The following is a 24,868-nucleotide window of genomic DNA, read 5'->3' on the forward strand; positions in this document are numbered from 1 at the left end:
TAAAGTAACTTGAAGGTGTGCTTGCAGTGAACGTACTCATGCCTTTCAACACAGGCTTTATTAGTCATATCTATATTCAAAGTAAAGTAAAGTAATTCTACTTAGAAAAGTGGTTAGGTATTCAATGAACACACACACACACACACACACACACACATCCTAAATAGGTACTGAACCTCACATGAATAGACACATTAACACTCCATGTTTCCTCTTTTTATGGCATTAGCAAAATGTTCTTATTAGTCTGCGTTAATTTGTTTTTCTTTAATTACTCTCAAACTGCAAAGCCAAATACAGACACATATTTCTACAATGCTGTGTTTGCTTGCACACACACACACCGCCACATGCTAACAAAGACATAAACGGTAGCATGCAAACGCACACCCACACCCACACACACACACACACACACACACACACAACTGGGACCTTTAAATCTGTCACACAATTTATATACACATATACATATGCAGACACAAGACACACACGCACACACTAAACTCCAAACTGAGCAGCATATAATCAGCTTGAGGCTCACGATATGTATGCACACTAATACGCAACACACACACACACACACACACACACACACACATACACACACCCCGCAGCAGTTAGTGATGCCATGCTGGGATGTATTCAGATGCTGTGTTCTTGTGCTTCCTGCTGCTGCTGCTGCTGGTAAGCAGTGTTTCTCCAGTCAATAACTCAGGGGCCTGGTGCCCAGAGGACAACAGTTCGATCTGCAGAGGAGGAGAGGAAGGTCCGGTCATGGGGGTGCCACCTGCACTGGATCACTTTGTCCCAGTGCTCCCCTGCCAGCGTCTGAGGGAGGGGCTTTGTTAGGTCACCTGGGGTCAGAAAAAAGAAAAATGTCACACAGGAATGGCAACAGTGGGATCAAACACAGACACTGCCAGCATGTGTTGCATTAATATGACTCTTTCGACAGTAAGTTGGACTTGCAAGCAACATTCGTCAGGTTATCTTTTAACTGTAAGAGGCATTTTAATTCAAATAAATTTATATTTGTACTTTTAAAATATGACATTCTCAAGTAAGTTTAACCTTTTCAAACTGGATTTCACAAAATGATTGATCTTCTTTAACCCTTTGTGTACAGCATGTGACTGTACAGTACTTATAAATTTATGTTATTTTGGATTGTTGTTACCTTGAAGGTCACTTATGATGATTTTGTTGTCATAAGAGCCGGTGAGGAGATTATGGGCTCCAGGAGAGAAGCGCACTGAGCGAATGTCACTGCCGTGGGGGCGGTATGTCTGGACTATGCGGCCTCCTCTGATGTCATACAACATGCAGGTACTGTCCTCCTGACCTGTGGCCAGCAGGCGGCCACTGGGATCGACTGCCACAGAAGCAACTGCACTTCCTGCGTGAGACAGGGTGGTAATGGGTAAGATGCTTTGATTGGCTCTAACTAATTTGTGTGTGTGTGTGTTTTGTTTTTTTATCTATGGCTCACTAACTTCAACTTTGCCTATTCGGGGGTTAACTGTGGTACCACACTGTAACGTAGCAATGTGGTACAAGTGATTTGCAGCCATATAAATCCACTCCACTTTGATGTAGGGCTGGGTGACATGGTCAAAAATGTTATCACGGTAAAAAAAAAGTCATATCATTTGATATCGATTATCACGATAAATGTCAAATCATTATTTCGTTCAAGTTTAAAGGCTGATTTCTGCTCCTGACTGAAAGTTGAAGAAACCAGATGGTTAACTGTATTTTAATGGTTAATTTTAAACTATTCTAATTGGACTTTGTTTCTTTGTCTTTCTTTATGGATTTGTTTTATTGCCCAGCCCTACTCTGATGAGAGTCAGAATGTGACTCACCTGAGCCGTGCAGAGTTGTGCCTACCACCCGGACACAGCTGGGCACCCGCAGGTCCCAGAACCGGACTGTCTTGTCCTGGGAGCCAGAGGCGATCATCCACCCTCCCCACGTGTACAGAGTCAGAATGTGACCTTTTCAAACAAAGTGGTGACATTTAAAATACTGTACATACTATATCATTACCTTGTTGTACTGACATGTTGGGTTTACAAGCCCAGTTTATATTACTATGACTATCTCAAGAGTTCATTGGTTTCTCATTAGGGAACAATGTAGAAATAATAATCTTAAAATGTCTGCAACCTGGACGTACCGGTGTGTCCGCTCAGGGCGTGAAGACCCTGTCCTCTCTGACAGTCTGTTGTGTAGATGTTGCAGTCTCCGGCCCCGGCACTGATCAAGATGGATCCTCCACTCTCAGGGCCCTCCATGAAGGCCAGGTCCCTGATGGTACCGTCATGCATGCTGAACTCCAGGTCTGGGCCTGAATCAGAGGCATACATTTGGGGTGGAAGCACAATGGAAAGGAGAAAGATGAAATGTCTTCTCTCAATATTTCTTCTTGAAACTGTATTTCACTTGTGCTGCATTTTCTGAAGCACAGTTAAGATTTACCAAATCACTCACAATCACAACAGCAGGTGACCATTCAAACATAGCTCCTTATCTGGGAAAAAGGACATTTCTTATCTCATGCATGCTAAAACACATAAAATAGTACCTGTGGCATTGCAGCTCTCTGCATTGAAGGGCAGGACTTTGACATATTTATCATTGGAGCCAGTAGCCAACAGTTGTCCACAGTGGCTCCAGGCTACGCAGTAGATTGAGCCCTTATGGTGTTTGTTCCTTCTGAAGCGCACCGCTGGCTGCTTGACTGCACCAGAACCACTGAACGAGCCAAGAAAATACAATTTAACTTTAAACATTCTCTAACAAGCAAATTCATTTTAAGGTGCAAAGCAGGAATTTAACAGTTTATTCTTTTTACTTTCCTTGGTCATGACAAGTGCTCACAAGATGCACAAATCCCCATATTGCCCCCATAAGTTATGTTAAAACACTTCTCGGCCTGTTTTCTGTCAGTATTTTCTGTGCATGATCTATTTTTTATTGTACACAGATAATCTTTTATCTTGTAAGAATATCTCATAGTTTGGATATGTAGGTACCTGTGAATGGTTCCTACCTGGGGGTCAGAGTTTCTGAGTAGGCACAGACTCTCAGTGTTTTTGAGTTGGAGCCGACAGCGTAGAGCGCTCCAGAGGGATGGAAGGCCACTGCACGCACCGCCTGTGTGTCCTCCAGCTGGCTCACTTTAACAAAATGTGTTTTGGACTTCCCCGGCTGTACAAGATCAGAAAAATAACCTTTTCAGCTATGATCTACATGTACATCAGCACGTGAAACACAAATACCTTTCAGGCTAACGTTTAGCAAACAGGTCAAACAAAGATGTGGATGTTTTATGGCATTTATTTTTTATTGGACAGGCAAAGGTTTAGTTGGTTACGAAGTGAAACAATGCAGGACACAACAGAAGACGCAGTGGGCCTACTAATACCAAAATTAGTAAGAAAATAATGTAACAATAATACAAACCCGATTCCAAAAAGTTGGGACACTGTACAAATTGTGAGTAAAAAAGGAATGGAATAATTTACAAATCTCATAAACTTATATTTTATTCACAATAGAATATAGATAACATATAAAATGTTGAAAGTGAGACATTTTGAAATGTCATGCCAAATATTGGCTCATTTTGGATTTCATGTGAGCTACACATTCCAAAAACGTTGGGACAAGTAGCAATAAAAAAGTTAAAATTACATATAAGGAACAGCTGGAGGACCAATTTGCAACTCATTAGGTCAATTATAAAAAGAGCCTCTCAGAGCGGCAGTGTCTCTCAGAAGTCAAGATGGGCAGAGGATCACCAATTCCCCCAATGCTGCGGCAAAAAAATAGTGGAGCAATATCAGAAAGGAGTTTCTCAGAGAAAAATCATCATCTACAGTGCATAATATCCAAAGATTCAGAGAATCTGGAACAATCTCTGTGCGTAAGGGTCAAGGCCAGAAAACCATACCGGATGCCCATGATCTTCGGGCCCTTAGACGGCACTGCATCACATACAGGAATGCTACTGTAATGGAAATCACAACATGGGCTCAGGAATACTTCCAGAAAACATTGTTGGTGAACACAATTCACCGTGCCATTCGCCGTTGCCGGCTAAAACTCTATAGGTCAAAGAAGAAGCCATATCTAAACAGGATCCAGAAGTGCAGGCGTTTTCTCTGGCATTCTAATTTAAAATGGACTGTGGCAAAGTATAAAACTGTTCTGTGGTCAGACAAATCAAAATTTGACGTTTGTTTTGGAAAACTGGGACGCCATGTCATCCGGACTAAAGAGGACAAGAACAACCCAAGTTGTTATCAGCGCTCAGTTCAGAAGCCTGCATCTCTGATGGTATGGGGTTGCATGAGTGCGTGTGGCATGGGAAGCTTACACATCTGGAAAAGCACCATCAATGCTGAAAGGTATATACGAGTTCTAAAACAGCATATGCTCCCATCCAGACGTCGTCTCTTTCAGGGAAGACCTTGCATTTTCCAACATGACAATGCCAGACCACATACTGCATCAATTACAACATCATGGCTGAGTAGAAGAAGGATTCGGGTACTGAAATGGCCAGCCTGCAGTCCAGATCTTTCACCCATAGAAAACATTTGGCGCATCATAAAGAGGAAGATGCAACAAAGAAGAACTAAGACAGTTGAGCAACTAGAAGCCTGTATTAGACAAGAATGGGACAACATTCCTATTCCTAAACTTGAGCAACTTGTCTCCTCAGTCCCCAGACGTTTGCAGACTGTTATAAAAAGAAGAGGGGATGCCACACAGTGGTAAACATGGCCTTGTCCCAACTTTTTTGAGATGTGTTGATGCCATGAAATTTGGAGTCAACTTATTTTCCCCTTAAAATTATAAATTTTCTCAGTTTCAACATTTGATATGTCATCTATGTTGTATTCTGAATAAAATATTGAAATTTTAAACTTCCACATCATTGCATTCTGTTTTCATTCACAATTTGTACAGTGTCCCAACTTTTTTGGAATCGGGTTTGTACTTTTAAAAGTTTGTTTGCTGTACCTCTTGTGAGTTACGTGTCGCAGAGCAGGCAGAATCATCTTGGACTGTGGGACAAGACCCTCGGATCCTCTCTGCACTGATAATAAAAATACACACACACACACACACACACACACACACACACACACACACAGAAAGGTAAATTCATTCTATATGTGATTTATCTTGTACACTATTATTATTTCACAACGGATAGTGACCGCTTAATATAAAGATCAGGAGTTTGTGTTATCTGCTTACAGATCAATATTCGAACCAATATGAAATGTTATCTTTTTTGCTTAGAGTCTGATGATAGCTAGTCAGCAACAAATTACTCAAGCATAATTTCAACAGAAAAAAAAGTATCCTTTCAAATATGAAGCCAAATATGACAGGTTGATGTTTAGGTATTGTGATGACCAGGAACTCAGCAGGCTCTTACCTTTGACTGCCAGGAACTGGGGACTCGCTGAGGGAAGGCAAGCCGGGGCTCCCGGTCCTTAACGGGGTGCTGCTGACCCCCCCACCTGGCTTGTCCTTTGGCGGCCCGGTGTCTGGGGTGTGGTGGGTGTTGCTGGTTCTGGGACTTGAAGTGCTGCCGTTCTCTGTCAGTCCGTTCCACTGCTGGCCCAGATGTGTCATCACCTCATCGCCTCTGTGGTCAGTGCTCACATTCATCTCCTCCAACTTCTGAATGGATCTAGACAAAAACAAGATCTCTTTGTCTCCATTAGTAATCCAAAGAAGGTTAAAAATCAAGGGCAACTGGACTTGGCAGTGGTGGCGTAGACCCCCTCCTCTGTTAAGCGACAGCTTCTCAACCCGGGTGAGGATTACCAGGTGCATATTTTAGACAGAGGATGGATGGTTTGATAGAGGTGTCAAGGTGTCCCATTGCCCTTGATTTTAACCTTCTTTGGATAACTATGATCTGGATGACTGAGAACCTTCACAGACGTTTCATTCGTTGAATCACTGACGTGTAATCTTTTCACATCCTCACCTGCTGAGGAATGTCTCAGTGAGGTTGTTTTGGGCTCCGTCTTGCGGCTTCACCCCTCCCTCCAGCAGCATCTGCTGGTAAAGCTGTCTCTGCTGCTTCTTCTGCTCCAGATGCTGTTGCACACGGAGACGCTGCCTGTGATACTCCTGGATGTGCTCTGTGGAGTCAACATGCTGGACAAACACACATGCACGCAGTGAGTCAACATGAAAAGATAAACACGCTGGGAGAGAGTTTTGTTTTTGCAGATGGCGTAGAAGACTCAGAAGCAACACATGAACAGGCCCAGCAACCTGAATGACTAATATTTATTATTGCCTTTCAGTATTCTCTGCTTCAACGCTTGGCAGTGCCACCACACACACACACACCATATTATAATAGACAAACTCTCTCCTTTACTCTAGCCACTACTGACAACTCTTCAACTCCCAAGGCCTCGTCCTCCATCATCCATCCCATAAAAAGTTTTCAAGGACCTCATCATTTCCAGTGGGTCTACAGTATATTCCCCTTCATCTCTCTCTCTCACACACACACACACACACACACACACACACACACACAAAACAATCCAATCTCAAGCTACTGTGCTCCTTTCGATGGGACCTGGGATGCATAAAGATGAGCGATGATGGAAGCAGCAAGCCATATTGGGTGTGACCGCACATCAAACCAGATCATCTTCCTCAAGTGTCCATGACCTCCACCCTCCTCACTGGGACAGGGGGGCCCCGAGGACGCTAGTGCCCCTTGGAAAGGTGTGGTAGAAAATTGGGGAGGGATTTATGAGGCCGTGTCGGCGTGGAGACGAGGTTCAAGGGGTTCAGGGGAAATCTATTCTAAATCTGGAATAATGACTGTGGAGGGCAGATAGATGGAAAATCTCCCTTTGACTTTGACTCAAGTGACCAGACAGACAACCTTGGCTATTTCTTATTACAGTCTTCACAAAAGTCATGAAATGAATTTAGCTTGAGCAACCAAATGTGAGACACTCCACCCCTCCATATCCGAAATGTCTTTGTGCTTATTCTTATCATTGATCTGTCGTTTATAATGTATGTACAATAACCACACATGCAACAAGGCACGGCTTATAGTGTTCTTATTACCTCATTCGTTTCTGTGCTGCAGGGTGACCCATCTTTTCCAGGGGTCAGAGGCGTGCGTGTGGTGTTGGGTCCGTCCAGCCCTTGTGGGTGCTTCCTGTGGTCAGGAAAATGCACATGTCAACAACAATTTCTTTTGAAATTCATTGGTTAAAATTCAAGTAGTAAGTAAAACAATACAATGCAAGTAAACTCAAGGACTATACTGTATGTAGCAAAAGAAAAGAAATATTATTAATTGACGGCTCACTTTGTTACAAAGTGTCATTACTTATTAGAAAACAACCAAGAGATGTAAAAAATGTGTTTATATTGGGTTTAATTAAAGAATAATTTTGTTTTGTTGCCTATTTGATTCATTGTAATGATTTATAAAGTTGGATACCGTACTGCAAGACAAAATCCTGAACCTGGTAAGAGAATGTAGTGATCTCTCTTTGTACCAGTTGTGCACATTAATTACATTCAGCAGGTGGAGCCAGAGGGAAGTGGAAAGTCAGGCAAACTGTTCAGTTCACAATGGCTCTTTCTCATTTGATGCCTCAAAACCCTCAGAACACATAACCTGTTACTTAGTGGTGTAGCATTTTATTTGCAGTAACCTTGTAAAGCAAACCTGTCAGCTTTCCTCTAATGATTTGATGGATTTTGAACTTACTTCCCAAGTGCTTTCATCACACACAGAATGCACTCTACCTGTGCTGTATTAGCTTCTTTTTCATTATTACTTTATTTTGTCATAACAATCCCACAATAAAACTAGAAGACAGCAATCAAAAAAAAGGAGCAGAACAGAAACAGGGATAAGGGTAGAAAGGGAAGAAAAAAAACAGATGGAGGGCTGCCAGAGTATCAGAGTGCAAGATCAAAGTTTGCTCAGATTAAGGGCACAGCATAATTTTTTGCTGCAACCATACCTCCTCTAAGAATCTGCTTCTGATCAGAAGGAAGGGCCTTTGTACTGTCAGAGCAACCAAAAATAGCCAGATTACAATCCAGCTGGATATTTATTCAACATTGTTTGGAAAGACAGTTAAATATGTCACTCCAGATATTTTTTAGGTTTTATTTACATTTAAGCAGCAACAACCTTCTCTTCAGACCAGTTGGTACAGCCTTAAAAGCTTTAGATTATATTGCATCCGATCAACACTGAGCTGCAGTTTAATATGCTTTGTGCAGCACTATAGGAGATGTCAGACGTGGCAGGCCTAATGGGATTAATGGAGCTACAGATTGTGTCATAAAACAAGATCTACCACTGGGTTTATTATCTAAGGTTGCCCATGCTAATGCAAAAAAAAAAAAAGTGAAAGCTTGGTAAGAAATGTAAAAAAAAAACCCAGATGGCATGGATCACTATTAAATAGCTATTCAATTCTACACAATATAATAATGACACATGGTTTCATTTTACACTGAGGGGATTTCAGCAGAATAGTCTCATGTGTAAATATATATCACGACAGCTGTCAGGTCAAGATGCATTTTTTATGGGTTTGAGTGTAATATTATTATACAATAGAAGAATATTATATAATTTATAATATAAAATATATATTATATCTTTTTTGTATTTCATAAATTAATTTTTTCTTTCACAAGTAAGTGCAGCCATTAGCTGCTCAGTTTATTCACCAGGATCTTTTTGGATTTGTTTTAATTTAAGCATGCTACATAATGTTGTTTTATGACTCAGAGGACTGAGGTTAGTGAAGGATAAATTATTGAAGAGAATGTAGCAATAATTACAAAACAGTATGTAATAATGTGAATACGTTTTCTTTCAGAAGACAATAAAATGTGTTGCTACAGAGGAAAATTAGTTTTGCAGTAATACACACACACACACACACACACAAACACATAGTTATGTAAAGCAAATGAATGGTATGCTTTGACATGTACTGTGCGTTGCTGCAGACATCTGCAGTGTTTAACTCCATCCATCTGGTCCTCCAAATACTAAATACCTCCAAAAAGCATGTGTCCCAGGTGTGCTCAAGCTTTGACCCTTACCTTTCAGGTGAATCGTCCTGGTGATGCACATTATTCTCCACTAAGCTCCGACTGAGGGCAGACTTCACGTTGGCCTCCATGCCTCTCTTGTCCTGGGCTGCTAGACCGTGCGACAGGCCGTCTAAAGCTGGGTTGAGGGATCTGGACATATAAGTGTCTGCCGAATGAGGCCTCTGGTGGCAGGATGAGTTTGGGCAGGGGGACAGGCGGTTGATTAGCGGAGTGAGGAGGTCGGCGTGGCCGGCCTTGCTAGGCTTCACCAGACGGTCCACGTGTATGTTGAGGGTCTTTTGCTGGAAGGCGCAGGAGAAGGCACCAGGAGGAAGGTTCTGCAGCCAGGAGAGCAGTGACAAGTCCAGTTCATCACAGCCATTCCCGCAAAGCAAATCCACGCCAAGCAACACTTCACCCTCAGTGATCTCCTCACCAGTTGCTTTACTCTGGAAAACAGAAGGAGAGGGGTTTTGTTAGCTTTAATGATTTTGAAATAAATGTACGAGTGCAATCAGACTTTCCACATTCAAATAGGATCGAATACCCATTTAAGATGACATTAGACCTAAAACCATTAAAAAATGTGAAAATGTCTTTCAGTGGATTTCCGAGTATCTCTATCGGTTTGGAGAGGTAGCATTATGTTTCGGCCTTTTAATAGCCACTGAAGTTTTCTTGTAACCCTTTGAACTTTTAGGATATTGTTTCCCAAAGGAGATAATAAGCTGATTACTTGAATCTGCTGTGTTGGAGCAGGGAGAAATCTAAACCATGCAGGACAAGGGGGTACTCCAGGAGAGGTTTGGGAAAACCCCGTTTTAGGGTATCAAGTTACCTGACAGAACTCGACACAGCACTCGTAAAGGATCCCTTTAATGAGCAGCTGGAAGAGGCGGTTCCCACTCGCCCTGAAGCCTGCCTCACTCAGCTTCCTGTCCGCAGGGATGAACTCAGCTACCATGGCGCAGGCTTCCTCGAAGCAATGGACACGTGCCGTGCTTGGGTTCCAGTCTTTGAACTCGGCGTGTTGGGTGAGGCGTGGCAGGGTGAGGAGGAGACACAGCTTGCTGTAGTCCTCTTTGGTCGGACAGAACTCCTCCAGTTCATGGAGGCACTTGACAGCCCCCTGCATGGTGAGCTCCAGCTGTAAAATTCAGAGAAGACAAGTGAGTATGTGGCTGTTAAGACGCTTTCTCTGATGTGTTTGATGATAAAGGGTGAAATTGGCTGTTCAACAAAAATGTAGGGTATCTGATAATGTTCAAAAGGCCATAAAAATGTCAGCCAGTAAAACCAGCTTCACACTAGCTTAAGAAGCTGCCAACCTACCTAACAATGTTATCTATTTGGGTTGCAGTGTGGAGAGCTAATGTGCCTCATGATAAGTCTAATGTTTGTAAGAAGTTTTAGAAGAAGCTTCATATTCACAAAGAGCATTATCATCTCAATTCAATCGTTTCTTCTGCTGAGCAGAGACATATTAGGTTGCCATGCTCAAGGATATTTTGAATGTATTTGGTTTCCCACCAGGCGGAATTTTTATTTATGAGCACAATCTGATGACTTCTACTACTGTCCCTTTTGTTCATCTTATCTAGCGAGACTATGTTCAAATTCAAACATCCTTATTTCCTCATCACATATTTACATACGTTCGTAGGGTCTTCAGCAGCAGACATGGCGTTATTTACACACAGAGCTTCCAGAAACTTCTGCTTCAGAATGATGTAGCGGAACCTGGAAACACAAATATCTGTATTAAAGAGGTGGTATTATGCTAATTTTCAGGTTCAAAATCCTATTTAGGGGTTGTACCAGAACAGGTTTACATGGTTTAATTTTCAAAAAACTCCATATTTTTTGTCATACTGCACATTTCTGCAGCTCCTCTTTTCACCCTGTGTTGAAGGTTTCGTTTTAGCTATGGAGTGCATCTTATCTCTAAATAATCTTTGTTGGGAGTTGCACATGCATAGTTCCTAGTTAAGGACTACTAGCCAATCAGAAGCAGAGAAAGGCGGGTCAGCGAAAAGATGGTAAACAGCTTAGATTCAGCTGTAGGCTACATGTTGCCGACCAGGCTGGCAATTTGGACTGGAGCAAGAGTTTCAGAGTGGTGAGTTATTAATCTGTAACAAAAGTATCTTTCATCCATAAAGTTTTAACTGAGCTCTGTCTCTACATCACAGTAACAACTTCATGTCCATTGACTGCTTGGAGGGTCGCTACTGTTTGGAAGGGAGAGGAGAGGTGTGTGCTGCAGCACGCAGAAAGGGAAGTAAAGGCTGGACTACAAACGAGCTGTTTTCAGGCAGTTCAGAGCAGTGTTTTCTGTGGGAGATGGGAACTCCCTTTGGGTAGGACTTTGGACTTTTTCATTTTGCAAAACTAGTACATGCACAAAAAAAGATATATAAAGGAGAGGGAAAAAGCCAAAAACCATAATACCACCTCTTCAAGAAAATAATATATTTATATAATATACTTTATAGGCCATATTGTTTATCCCTCATGTAACATTCCCTGGATTTAGTTATTTTGATAAATGTGTTTAATTAGGGAGCACAACTAGGTGCAAAAATGTTCTTCATGTGTTGAGTGTTTGGTTGTTGGTAAGAAACAGAGGCTGTTATTAATGGCATGATCATGCCACATCAGCACTAGGACTTGACCTAGCTCCTAAAAGGCTGCCAGTCTACTGCTTTACTGCTAAGTTCAACACAGTCACCAGTGAAGGGAAACAGCATCAATACTTAATAGTATACTTGAAATATAGACAAACAGGCAATACAACCGTAGTCAAATAAGATATTTTCCAGCTGTAGGCTGCTGAGAACTCTAACTCAAAAAGCTGAGTTTCAGTTAGGCCTCATCTTCTCCTCATAATGCCTCAACAACAAAGTCACTCTGGTTGATGTACAGCAATTACCTTTAAAAGAGCCGTCTGTTTTTAGATGTCACGTTACATACGCACACATTATTTCCCTCACCTTTTCTTGTCAAATGTGTCCATTCCTTCTAGAGGCTGAATGAACTGCATGACCTCCTCCCACTGCCCGTCCAGAATGAGTTGCCTATTGAAAGCAGCAAAATGAATTATTTATTTTTGAAAGTCTAATCTTCCCTTTCAGGACACTATGGTCTTCTCCACTCTGCCACATGAGTCTGCTGTACAATCATACCTGAGGAAGAGCATGTCATCGGAGTAGAGTCCATTAATGACGCCGCTCTCCTTCTCTAAGGCCAGCATACTGATGTGCAGCTTCCTGGAGTTCAGGAAGTCCAGCATCACCTTGATCACCTCCGCCTCCTTAATGCTGATGGTCTCCTCTGCCGTCATGATTACAAATCTGTTGTGGCAGCTTACAGCTGGCTGGAATACAGACAGAGGGAGAAGAGGAGATGGGACATGGTGTTGACAAAGTTGCATCAATAAAGAAAAATGCATTTAGTTTCATTCTAAATTGACCATACATAGAGCCATAATTTAAAGGAAATGCTACCTATTTCAATTAAATTACTTGATGTTACCCCCCAAAACAAAGGCTAAATTAATTTATTGCACCAGCAAAGACTTACTCGGTATTGGTGTCTGTGTGACTGTCAAGCTATTGTTTATGTCAATATTAACATGCAATCTGTTTATGTTTGAAGTATTTTAATATGTTCTGCTGACAAATTGTGTAAAAGGTAAAAACATAGGCTTCCTACTCGATTTAAGAAACATGGTAGGTAAGTTATTTGTTGATCAAACAATAATATCTAGTTAGTTTTTGCTAACTGCTATGCGCTGTGTGTGTGTGTATGTGGAGGTTGCCTGGAGGCAGCTTAACAGTTTAAGATCAATGTTAATGATGTAAACACTCACAAATACTCATGCATTTGTATTCCACACTGATGTCTACTGCACACTAAGGACCAATTACAAAATATTTCTGCAGGAGCTTCTGGTGTGCCTGTGCTTCTAAATTAGGTTATTTTAAAGTGAGTTTATTGTGCTGACTGGTATCTTATCATTTGGCACAGCATATCTGAAATGTAGCATTTCCGTAACATTCTCATGGGTGTCCATTCCACAGCAAACAATAATAATAATTACCTTTTTGCACAATAATATGCATACAGGGTGGCTATGTTTCCTACGATAAGAAATATCTAAGGATGCAATTGGTTAATCATGGCAGCAATAACAAGACATAAAGGGATCTTTCATTACGCATGATCCACTCGCCCTGAGTATGTAAAGAGGGGGTGGGGATGGAGCAGTGGATAAAACACATGCCTTTGGCGTGGTCGACCCGGGTTCAGTTCCCCACAGTAACATAACCCCTCGTTGCTCCAGAGGCTGGCGACCTCTGACATAGTGTATAGAACAACTGTAAGTCGCTTTGGATAAAAAGTGTCAGCTAAATGTAAACCTCAAACCTAAAGAGACGCCGTGTGTCTGTGCTGGAGGCAGAGCAGCTGGTGACACCGCCCTGTCCCTCCCTGCACAAGACAACATCCAGCTCTGGTCCTGACAGCAGGTCTGCGGCCCAACCACGACAGCCTCAGCACTTTTAACTGCGCTCAGGCAGTTTACGTGAGCATGACAGCACAGAGCGCGCAAACACACGCACAGCCGTTCAGTGGACTGGCATGCAGAACAACAGAAGCTAACTCATTCCCCTATAATATGCGGGATATAGTGCAGAACTACACCGGTGGTAAGAGGCTAACACGCCACGGTGAATCCGTGCCAACTCCTCACCTGTCAGTCTGCGCCAACAGCACGCCGCATTAAAGCCGCTCCAATCCGTCTGCAGACTCCAAATGTAACTGTAACTACGAAGCAGAGCCGAGGAACTGGTGTTTGGATGTTGAAATACCAGCCAGAGTCTCTCCAGAAAGGTCACTTCTGCCTTCTTTCTTGTACACAGCTCACGGTTGCCATGCGGACGCAGCCGCAAACCACCAATCAACTGTAGCGATGACGCCTAGTGGTCACACCTACAGCACAGCCATCCATCTCAAACTGATGTAATGTTAGAGGCAAATGGAAATCCATCAGTAAATGTCAATAATTAGGGGTCCAAGCCCGAGTGGGCTGCGAACCCGCGAATGCAAGACATCGCGGTTCCCAGTACCAGCGGAGCTGGGAATCCTATTGTGTTCGCTCGGATTTTTATTATTATTATTATTTTTATTCATCCATGCATAAAACTCATACTGCAGCCTAGACGGTAACTGCTAGGGACATGACACTCACAGGGTAGCTTCACAGCCCCAAGAGTAACCCAGGTGCAAAAATCCGCACACTTCTACCTCTAGGGGGCGCTATAAGCAAGGTCAACGCGTTTGGGCTTGGAACTCCCGCCTACGATGGCGGATATCAAAAACCTTATATCCACGCGTTCGGGGGATCGAGCTGAATCTCGTGGTATAGGCCACGCCCATTTCCGCCTATAATTTTTCTTGCAAAATCCGGAAAACTGAAAATCCTATTTTAATTAACTTGTCCAAAGCCGCAAGTCCGATCGACACCAAACTTGGTACGATAATCTCTGGACCAAGCTGATAAAAGTTTGTAGAGGAAATTTTGATCCGACAAAAAATGTCGCAATTATAGGATAACAAATGTTTGCGAAAAACGCTACTAACAGGAAATTATGTCATATCTTCGCTTTGGAATGGCCGATCAACACCAAGCAGCATGGAGCATTAATGTGGGACGCCCCCCTGAGGGCCTGTGCAAAATTTGGTGCAACTCGCCCCTAGGTGGCGCTATTTAATTCCAAAAAATTGTTCCTCTATAACCACAAGTCACATTGACATGAAACCAGAGCCGAATTCTCCAGCATGGTCCCCTTACTACAGGCATCAAAGTTGTGCCAAATATGGCCATAGGTAGTGCTGTTATAGCAGATTAAAGACGTTTAAAAAATCCCATTGACTTGCATGCATTTTACATCTCCAGTCCCACAAGTCCAATTGACACCAAATTTGGGTCAATTCTTCCCCATGGGCCCCTGATGACACCTGAAAATTTGGTGCAATTTGGCCAAAAGGTGGCGCTATAATGGAAGCTCAAATACTATTGGACAATCCCATTCATTTCAATAGGATTTTCTACCAATGGACATTTTGCCTCATAACAACGGCCCACTACATGGCACATTCATAAACCTTATGTCTAGTCTTTGGGGGATGCTGCCAATTCCTATGGTATAGGACATGGTATGGTACAATGACATTTTCATTTCACTAAATCGTGAAAACTAGAAAAACCATTTTAATTAACTTCTCCGAAGCCGCAAGTCCGATCGCCACGAAACTTGCCATGGATGATCTCTGGACTGAGCCCACAAAAGTTTGTAGAGGGAATCTTGATCCGCCAAAAAACGTCCCAATTACAACCTAACAAATGTTTGCGCAAACACTAAAAACAGCATGTCAGATCTTATGTTTGCAATGTCCGATCTGCACCAAACTCGGGGACCTTGTCTGGCACGCCCTCCCGAGGGCCTGTGTGAAATTTGCCATCAATCGGCCTCTAGGTGGCGCTATTAATTGGAAATCAAATAACACTCCCATAGACATACAGTCGTTTCAGATCTCCGTAACCGCAAGCCCCTTTCATTTCTAACTCTGGTCATTTATTCTCCACGGTCCCCCCGAGCCATGATGGGGCGCCCATGGTTGAAAGTCTGAGTTAAAGTGAATTTTGGTCAGTAAAAATATAAAAAAAAACACCCAAGATGTCAGGATTCATAGCTACAAATACCATAAATCACCAATAGGGAAACTCATACAAATAAGAAAGAGACAAAAAGAATGATAAGAAAAAATGTCAACAGAAGTATTTTTAGAGGTTACAATTTTCTACTAAGTGGACCTTAAAGTTCTTAACAATAATTTTACTGGTCATGGTCTGTTAGCCTGGCAGTGGGGCAAAAATGTGTTATTGGACCCCTGTTGACCGACCCATTGTTTTGCATATGTTTTCTCAAAGTTCCAATCAAGGAAAGTCAATACAGCAGACTATACACAGAGGCCTCATTTGCCCAGACCCGTGGGAACCAAACAGTAATGTTACATCAGTGCTAGTAGCTGGCCCCAGATTTTCTGTGTGGTGGTTAGTCCTGATGGAAGGCCCTTCAGCAAATCAGGGCCACACGATTAAGAAGTTACATAATGCAGGAGCCCTCTTTGTTTATGTTGCACATTTGTGGTATAAATTCCTAGACGCTTCTGCAATAATTACATTTTGTACAACTAACTGACATAATGTGGGGCTTTTGGGGTCCTGTGGCTCTGGGTCAATTGCTAGCTTTGTCTGATTGGCTATCCAGCCTTGCTACTGGTTCTACTACATGCTTACAGAGTTTGAGTGGATTCACACGTCACTATATTTCATACTCCATAATCATTTTATAATTGAAAGTGATGGTAATTGCGAAGCATTGTAAGTAGCTTACCATTTTAGTCCAACTAGACCTTAGTGCAGCACCATCGTAGATCCTAAATGACCATAAGAACAACCGTACCTTGGAACAGCTGGCGTGGCCTTTAACAGATTTAAAATGTACCTTTTTGTTATATATCTCCACATTAGGTATAGCTTCAACTCCTGTTCTACTAAACTCTGCTAAGGTATACCCCAAGGCCTACTCTTTTCTCAGGACATTCCCGTTTTTCCATTTTCTATGTGGATGATACATAATATCATATAATACACAATTATGCATTATAGGCTTATAAACAATAGTGATATTAGTAGCCTGATAACTCTTAAGAGATTGTGTTGCCAAAATTAAGTGTTTTTAAGTGTATTTTATATTTTTCTCTAGCTCAATGAGGAAATGGCTGAGTTTGCACAACTGAATGCACTGAATTTGACAGTTGTCTAACCAACCTCACTACCTATACCTGATATATTCTCTCCAAAATACCTACTGAAAAAAACCTTAAATAAATAACAAATAAATTAGATTAATATTTCCATAAATGTTGTATGGCAAAATATGACAACCCATGTTGTCAAAGACTGCCTATATATGTTTCCTTAATAATTTCTATAAATAAAACCATACAAATAATATCAACCCTCCTGACTTTTCTTTCAGTTTGTCCATGGTGAATGACATACTCTTTCCTCTTATAAAATAGACCTTTTACAATTAACACCACATAAATGCTGAGGCCATGCTTAGTTTTATTAAATGCAAATAAGAAAAAACAAAAAAACAAAACAAAAATGAAACTACATGTTAGCTATATGTTGGATGACAGCACAGCGTCTGACGAACAAAACAAAGTCATCATAGTGAATAGGTATGAGCTCACATGAACACACTGTACAATATCATTACAGTTTAAATAATCGTTTACCTTGGCCTTAAGCGGCCAAAAGCATGTGGAAAGAGCTTCTGTGGACAAATCCTTCCAAGAAACAGCAGAGAAACACTTCATACTCAGTCATACTAGATTACATGTACATGCACTCTTTGGGTCATAAATATCCCTTCAGTTGAAAACAATGCACCATGTTCGCAGATGTTGTTTTTGTTGGAAATCGTACCTGCAAATGGTTTTGATTTGACATTCTGTGGCAAAAAGAACATGATACTGACACCAATGAAACTCTGTGGCGAGTCTCTACCCGTATGCAGCAATGAGGCTCTGCTCTATTCTGCCTTGCATTATTTTGTGAAATTCATTCTCCTAATAATAGAAAAAAAAATGTAACAACTCACTGTGTTTCTGACCGATTTAGGACATGTTGCATCTATAACCAACAGACAAATATGCTGCTAGTACACAGTCTTCACATAATGTAATCTTAGTTTGGGCAACGGATGCATGATGCGTAGAGCAACGGATGCACAGATGTGTTGAAAATTACAACCATAGTAACAGCGTGGCCATTTCACTGAATCAGACAATACCTGCTGTGATGTATGACTTTTTTTTTTCTAAATAGTAGAGCCAATGATATTTCTAACTAATCAGCGATCTAAACTTTGTATATGCACTATGTTCACTACATTTGGTGTTTGGTGGATGCTTTTATCAGAAGTGCCTTATAGTATCAAGTGCAGACTTTGTTAAGATGAGTAAGCTCGGTGTGAATCTTAAGAATTTAATAATGCCAAGAAAGTAGTAGCACAACAATTGCATTTGAAATCCTTATTTTTAAAATAAAGAAGAATATTTCTTAGGTGTCATTATATCTTGGAATTTAGTCATATTCTTAATACCAGTGGGTGAGATTTAAAGTGAACATTATATTAACATACTGCAGATCCTATACCGTGCTGTAGGCAGCATTTCTAAATAAAAAGAAAATAATACAGAGCTGTTTTATTTGTTCACAAATCTACTGTGAACTAGCAGCAAAGTTGTTCTACAACACTGGTTCTCAACCTTTTTGGATGAAGCAATGCGTCCTTGTAAACTCCATGTGTAAACAAACAGATGGTTCACTTTGACCTGGAAGGGATGATTTTTATTTTCACTGCCAATCAGTTTGACTTAATTATGCAACTACTTCTGTATATTACGAGGAAAAACAATTACAAACATGACAGCATATTAGAAATATATTTTTTACACATCACACGTTACAGTTCAAATTGTCTGCAGGTGTCCTGACCCACGGGTTGAGAACCAGTGACCTAGAGCAGTGGTTCTCATTGTGTGGTCCGGGGACCCCTATGGGTCCTTGAGGGGTTTCCAGAGGGTCCCCAGCAAAAAGGGGAATAATTTATTTTCACTATAATTCCATCCATAAGTAATACAGTGAAAGAACTATTTTGATTATGGGTTTCATATACTTTCTGTAATAAAACATCTAAACGCCAAAATCCTGGGACAAAATCTTGTTTTCAGTTTAGGGGTCCTTGATGTAAAAAAAGTTTGAGAACCACTGATCTAGATTAACATCTTGCATTCCATAAAATCACTTTCTCAAAAAGGTTTCTGAAAAAGCTGAAACCGCTTAGCTTTGTTGAGCTGATCACACATGAAGCGTGTGGCTAATACTAGCTGTATGCAATTAGTTTTTTGGCCCTTTGTAGTTTTACGTACCTTAATATACAAACTGTTTAACTCACAGAGATGAAGAAAAAAAGTGTTCTTCCAAATACAAAAAAACCCTCCCCACATCTGTATACGCTGTTTTACAATCATCTCATTGCACTCACCAAAAAATAAAATAAAACTCGCTTAAGGCCACACATCAACAGGATGCAAACACAAATCAGTCTGTACATGAATTAAAAACATTCAGAGCTTCAGTGTAGCCAATAAAATGTCCTTGCATTCATACTGTCTCTTATTTGATGTTTGGCACATAGGAAACAACACCTTTGTAAACCAACTCAAGCATGACAAATCTCTACAAAACACAAAAGTAATAAGCATTTACATCATTCTTCAACAGTGGCACTATACATTACATACATTCCAGTTGTTCATAATCTTTGAGTCCTTTCATGTCCAGAACAGATTAAGAAGGAAAAACAAGGACAGGAATGCAATAAGAGGTAAAACGAACAAACATAAAAAACAAATACGCATTCATCTAACTGGCATTGCAGGTGCTTGAATCTTCATGGATATGTACAGTGAAGTGCAAATTCAAATGGGTATGTTCCATTTTAGGGGGGGAATGGTGGTGTTTCCGTTATCAAGTTTCATTAGGTCTGGGCAGGCACTACTTTTTTAGGGGTGGGTGGCTTCTTGGTTTGCCAGAGGTGGCTATGGATGGTCACCGCGTCCACACTGGCAGACATGGTCTTGGCTGGTATCAGGCTGAACTGCTTCTTGTCTGAGTTGTACTTGTACAGGCCATCGATCATCTTGCGCGTGATGCTCTTGGGGCCGATGCCTGTCAGCTTGTTGATCTCCTCCGTCTCGGGGCAGTAAGTGTAGAGAGAGCGGAACTGGCAGCCAGCATCTCGGAACAAAACCAAAAAGTTGTTGGCCTCTGATTTCTCCATTTGCTGTTAAGGTCGGGGGAGAAAAGCTCATTAGGTACAGTATGAAGGTAATGTATGGTACAGGAAAGCAAAGGTTTTTGTTATATTTGACTCGTGCTTTGGACTCTCATAAGCTTAAGTATGTCTATTTAAAAGTGTTTCTGATCAAAATGTTTTTTCTTATAATATATATTATATATCTTATAATATTTATTTCTAATATAATTTTTATTTTATTTTTTACGAGCCCTTCTCGTGACAAAGCAAACCTTTAATTGTACATACAGTTCCCTTGGTGAGACATAACATGATTGTAAATCAATGTGATGGAAGGGTTTTGAAATTAACCATTTATTTACTTTAGTGACAGAGAAGCAAGCCTTTAATTTGTTAATGCAAATTCAAAAGCTAAATGTTCACCTTTTGTCTTGATGAATTCAAGACAAACAATTTCCACATTACAATTTCATCAGTGCAAACTCCACAGTCAAACTCACCATTTTGCAGTGTTTTCCTTTTAATTTAAATACTATTTTCATTCAGTTTAATTCCTGTTGTTCTATTCTACTTTGTGGTTTTGCCACTCAGGGTTCAGCCATAGTAAATTACATTTTACATTGAATGTCTTGCAGCCTTCATTGAGGGGAATTTATAGTGAAACAACTCCACCATTACTTGAACTTGTTCTTTTATATGAGAATTTATTGTATATATATTTTTGGACATATGAGCCTCTATTTCATATCACTAAAAACAGATGGTAAAAGAGGGACAAAAAGACCCATGTCAGCTGTTAATCCACAATGTTTAAAGGTATGTGGCATGCATCATCAATAGAGCCACCAGGACACCCCGACCCCTGCAAATGTATAAAACAATATCTTAAAAGCTCCATGCTGTTACCTCCAGGATCTTGTTCTTTTGCCCCTCATTAACCTTGCCTGCGAGGCAGCAGTGGGCCAGAGCGTTCTGGATGATGTGCTTGTTAGATTTGGCACTGGGCTCCTTGTATAGTTTTGGTCCTGAAATGAGAACAGAGGAGAGAGAACATCAGGATGAAACTGTTGTCATGGCACCTTCTCTAGCTATGTGAAATAAAAGACTTCCCTCCCTGTTTTTCTCTTTCTTTGGATAAATCATATATGAAGATTTGTACTGGCAGCATATCCTTGTCCAAGTGGGTAGACTGACAAAGGAATTTGAGCTTTGAATGCAGAATTTACATTACAAACAATTGTTAACACAGCTGATATAGTTGACATTTTACATTCACTGTGTCGGACACCCTATCAATAAGGCAGTGATTATAATATTAAAAAGATTAAACAAAACTGTCCATTATTAATATTACCCAATATGATCTAAAACACTTACCATTTATCTTAATGTTACCTTAACTAAAACTGAAGTTGAAATGGACATCTAGTTTTAACATCTGCTTTGGAAATGCTATAGAAGAGACTGTATGTGCCAAGTTGTCCTACCAGTGTACTCTGTGTTAGATGTAACAGAGGAGGTTGTGGACCCATTTTCCCAGTCCTTTTCGCCATTCCTGCTGCTGGAGCGACTCGGCGACAGGAAGCCATCAGCAGAATCTGGCCTAAAATGCACACACACACACACACGCAGACAACACTCATTCTGTGAATGAATCCTCCCCAGCCATTAAAAAACAGCAGTATTAGGATGGTGGCTGGTGTCATCATGTCTGTACAGATGTATCCTTTACTGTGGAGGAATCTGTGTGTTCTATTTCAGCACACAGTGTGTTTATCTGTTGTACATCCTTACAGTACTTAGTGAAGTAGCAAAGCTTGCAAGCACAGGCAGTGAGTGCATTGATGTGAAACAGTCTGGCGCATTTAGGGTCAATAAAAAAAAAATAAAAATAAGGAGGTAATTCAATTAGAGTGCAGCACTTGGCATTTACTTGCTCTTTTTCTGGACTGCAGGTGCATTTGTGTCTCCTGTACACATTGGCATTCTCTTGAACAAGTGATTTCAAAATATAAAGGGTGGATATCGGTTATTCAACTGGGATTATACTAAAATACACTATTCGGCCTCTGTAGTTAGGTGAAAATGGAGCACAGCAAATGTACAGTAAGAGCAACTAAAGCCAAACTTGTGCATGTAGTGTTTTTTGTAAATGTAAACTGCCCATGTTAGCAAGTCATTTTAGATTTCTTTGATTTCTCGAAAAGGCTTCCAAAAGGATCTAAAAGTCTAATCTGGATTAAATATATCTTCACATGTTTCAATAAAACTGATATTAACTGAGTAGCTTGAATATAAGAAATAAGAAACAATATTGTGCCAAATGACTTGATAAGATGGTTGTTTTATACGGGGTGTGTTCAACAGAACTGGGCTGTGACGTAGTGACAGAAAAAAACAACTACATTATTTACTTTGATGTTTTCTCAAGTGTGAAAAAGCAGGAGTAAATTGATGAGGAAAGCACAGCAGAGAGGTAAGTGGAAAAAGAAAAGCAATTGTTTTGTGGTGGAGATGCTACTAAAAGCGTAGCATTAGACCACTGCTTTGAAATTAATCATAAGGAAATCTGTTGCTTGTTCCATAAGTGCTCGATCAATCCATAATAAAACCCAGTGTGGGGACAGGGTTTCAGTGCAGGATTGGGCTCAGGACTGACTGCATGAAGCGCCTTAAGGCTTAACTGCCAAGCAGAAACTAACCTTCTCCTCCTCAGTTTAGGAGAGCTCAGAAAGTAGAAGAGGCTGCCAGAGGCTAAACTAGTGCTTCTGACAGGTGTGAGACAGTAGAAAAGAAAGTATTAAAAGAAGTAAGATAAAAGAATACAGGAGAAATGTTAGACCTGAGAACTGGAGTTAGTTTGGGGTTTGGCTTAAAAAAAGAACAAAAAGGTCAGAAAATATCACAATTACTGTACATGATGAACAGTTAAAGACTTTTGTTAAACATTCACCCCAAAGCCAAAGTTTTCATATTTTCACATGAAATGTCTGTGGTACAAAGTAGAAAGTCTTGAGGATTCAACCTAAAGACAGCATTGCCTGTGTAATTCAGTGGGCATTTACTCTATATATTGTGCATGGATTTAATGCTCATTTACAGTGGCTTTGTAGCTGTAATTCTTAAATTAAGTGAACCAGGTTAAAATGATGTATATTAGGGTGTTTGTTTTAGGACTTTTTCAGATTATTTGACTACTGTCTTTGATGTATGAATGCACAAGGTTTTTTACTAAACATATCCCACTCAGAGTTATGTATCTGAAAATATGAAGTCACGAGAAAAATCCCACCCTTTTTATTGCTTTTCACATGACATGTTACACCAGCAGGTATAAACTTGTAAAAACATCTTACCTTGGCGCTCTCTTCTCAGAGTGAACACTGTCGCTGTCTCCCAGGTTGAGGGAAGCAAGGGACAAGCTGGAGACTGAAAAGACACGTTGGCGTGAACCTGGATGTGAGACGAGATGTGGCACAGCACGACACAGTTACACTGACACCACGAATAACACCACCAGGCTGTCCGCTTTGTTTTGTGCCAACCCTGTCACAGAGCAATGCAGCCAGTGTAAAATTAATTCTCACATCCAGCAATACACACAAAATACACATGGACACACCCTAGACACAAATATGTATAAAAAAAATATATATTAAGGGTCATTTAGTTCTACTGTATTTTTTGGGGCTTCTTAGACATTAGATAAAAGAAAAAAAAATTGCTATTATTCCCTGTTGGATATATTATCAATAAGGCTATCAATATATACATTTATGTAATATTGATTCCAATATTAATACAGATCACAATTCACCCAGTTGAATGCTACAATTAACCAAATTAGATAAATATTTCTGTATTTTACTATACAAAAACATAAGGAACTTATTTGAGGAGATGTCAGGAATGTGATAAAATGTGCAACAGATATTCTTGAGTGGCACAAAACAAAGTGGCAGCAGGACACAGATTCGACAGATGGGATGACCTTGACCTCTCTGAGTGGGGTCGTCTCCATGGTTACCTGTGGCAGCTCTGACAGGGGTTTTGGGAGAGTCCATGCTGTCGCGATGGATGGACTTGGGGCGGCCCCTCCTTTGCTTGGCCCCACCAACAGGTCGAGGTTTAATGACGGTGTCCATGTCCTCCATCAGTTTCAGCTGCTTCCTCCTGAGATATTCCTGCTTGATGAACTCCCTCCTGGCCTTGTCTTCCTCCTTCCTGGTGCGCTCCTCCTCTGCTTTTAGTCTGAAAAGACAGAACAGAGGGATGGGAGGAAGTCAGTGTTCATGTTATACTTTTTCTGATGTAAATGAACTTGATAATTTTTTGGACAGTAGTGGTGTGATCTAACTTACTTGTCTTGTTTAAAATTTAAACAACACAAAATTAATTAAAGTAATCAAGGGACTTTTAGAATAAGTGTTCAATATTTCTAAATTTTGATTTTCATTTCATACCAATCTATCAAGAAATTAACTTTAGCCAGAATAGCGAAATGACCACACAACACTGCGTTCCTAACATACCGAGCATCCTCCTTCTTCTGCTCTAACTCAGCTTCCAGCTGCATCTTTCTCTGCTGGTTCTCTTTCTCCCTCCTCATCCTTTTCTCCAACAGTGCAGCCCTCTTCTGAGCCATGTCCTCATCAGCCTTTCCATCCGCCTGAGTCATGAGGGAAACAGAGTCAGTCACCTCACACTGTTTGACACACACACACACACAAAAATCCAGGAACATTTTGTTAATAGTATTCATT

General features: G+C 40.7%; 2 protein-coding genes across 8 annotated transcripts in view; both read right to left on the bottom strand.

Annotated features, from left to right (window-relative positions):
• Window positions 1-436: 436 nt before the first annotated feature.
• LOC123971668 (WD repeat-containing protein 47-like) lies at window positions 437-14,126 on the bottom strand. The gene is made up of 16 exons (XM_046050652.1): window positions 13,898-14,126; window positions 12,330-12,520; window positions 12,138-12,221; window positions 10,800-10,884; window positions 9,983-10,291; window positions 9,154-9,593; window positions 7,138-7,231; window positions 6,023-6,195; window positions 5,462-5,719; window positions 5,038-5,113; window positions 3,059-3,216; window positions 2,591-2,760; window positions 2,183-2,353; window positions 1,869-2,000; window positions 1,181-1,399; window positions 437-857 (listed from the first exon to the last, which is right to left on the bottom strand). The coding sequence occupies exons 2-16, from the start codon at window positions 12,485-12,487 to the stop codon at window positions 715-717; spliced, it is 2,670 nt and encodes an 889-aa protein (XP_045906608.1). The 5' UTR covers window positions 12,488-12,520; window positions 13,898-14,126; the 3' UTR covers window positions 437-714.
• A 4,486-nt stretch (window positions 14,127-18,612) lies between these two features.
• Window positions 18,613-24,868, bottom strand: part of camsap2a (calmodulin regulated spectrin-associated protein family, member 2a) — a 50,800-nt gene continuing 44,544 nt past the window's right edge. For 2 of the 7 annotated variants that reach the window (XM_046050643.1, XM_046050641.1), the window contains 6 exons: window positions 24,638-24,774; window positions 24,133-24,356; window positions 23,462-23,558; window positions 21,593-21,708; window positions 21,012-21,130; window positions 18,613-20,132 (listed from right to left, as the gene is read on the bottom strand). In XM_046050643.1, coding sequence (XP_045906599.1) covers window positions 19,827-20,132; window positions 21,012-21,130; window positions 21,593-21,708; window positions 23,462-23,558; window positions 24,133-24,356; window positions 24,638-24,774 — 999 coding nt within the window. In that variant the 3' untranslated portion in view covers window positions 18,613-19,826. Of the gene's footprint in view, window positions 20,133-21,011; window positions 21,131-21,592; window positions 21,709-23,461; window positions 23,559-24,132; window positions 24,357-24,637; window positions 24,811-24,868 lie in introns of all 7 variants that reach the window. The other 5 variants (XM_046050644.1, XM_046050639.1, XM_046050640.1 and 2 more) reach the window with 3 other exon arrangements.

This window comes from Micropterus dolomieu, linkage group LG05, assembly GCF_021292245.1.
Source record: "Micropterus dolomieu isolate WLL.071019.BEF.003 ecotype Adirondacks linkage group LG05, ASM2129224v1, whole genome shotgun sequence".
NCBI classification, from domain to species: domain Eukaryota; kingdom Metazoa; phylum Chordata; class Actinopteri; order Centrarchiformes; family Centrarchidae; genus Micropterus; species Micropterus dolomieu.

What these genes read in the sequence shown, in the direction of transcription:
- LOC123971668 (XM_046050652.1), bottom strand. Translation starts at nt 12,487, where the DNA reads ATGACGGCAGAGGAGACCATCAGCATTAAGGAGGCGGAGGTGATCAAG. An exon ending in GACACATTTGACAAGAAAAG is followed by an intron (nt 10,885 to 12,137) that starts GTGAGGGAAATA and finishes TTGTGTTTCCAG; the next exon opens with GTTCCGCTACATCATTCTGA. An exon ending in CCAGTTCCTGGCAGTCAAAG is followed by an intron (nt 5,114 to 5,461) that starts GTAAGAGCCTGC and finishes TTTTATTATCAG; the next exon opens with TGCAGAGAGGATCCGAGGGT.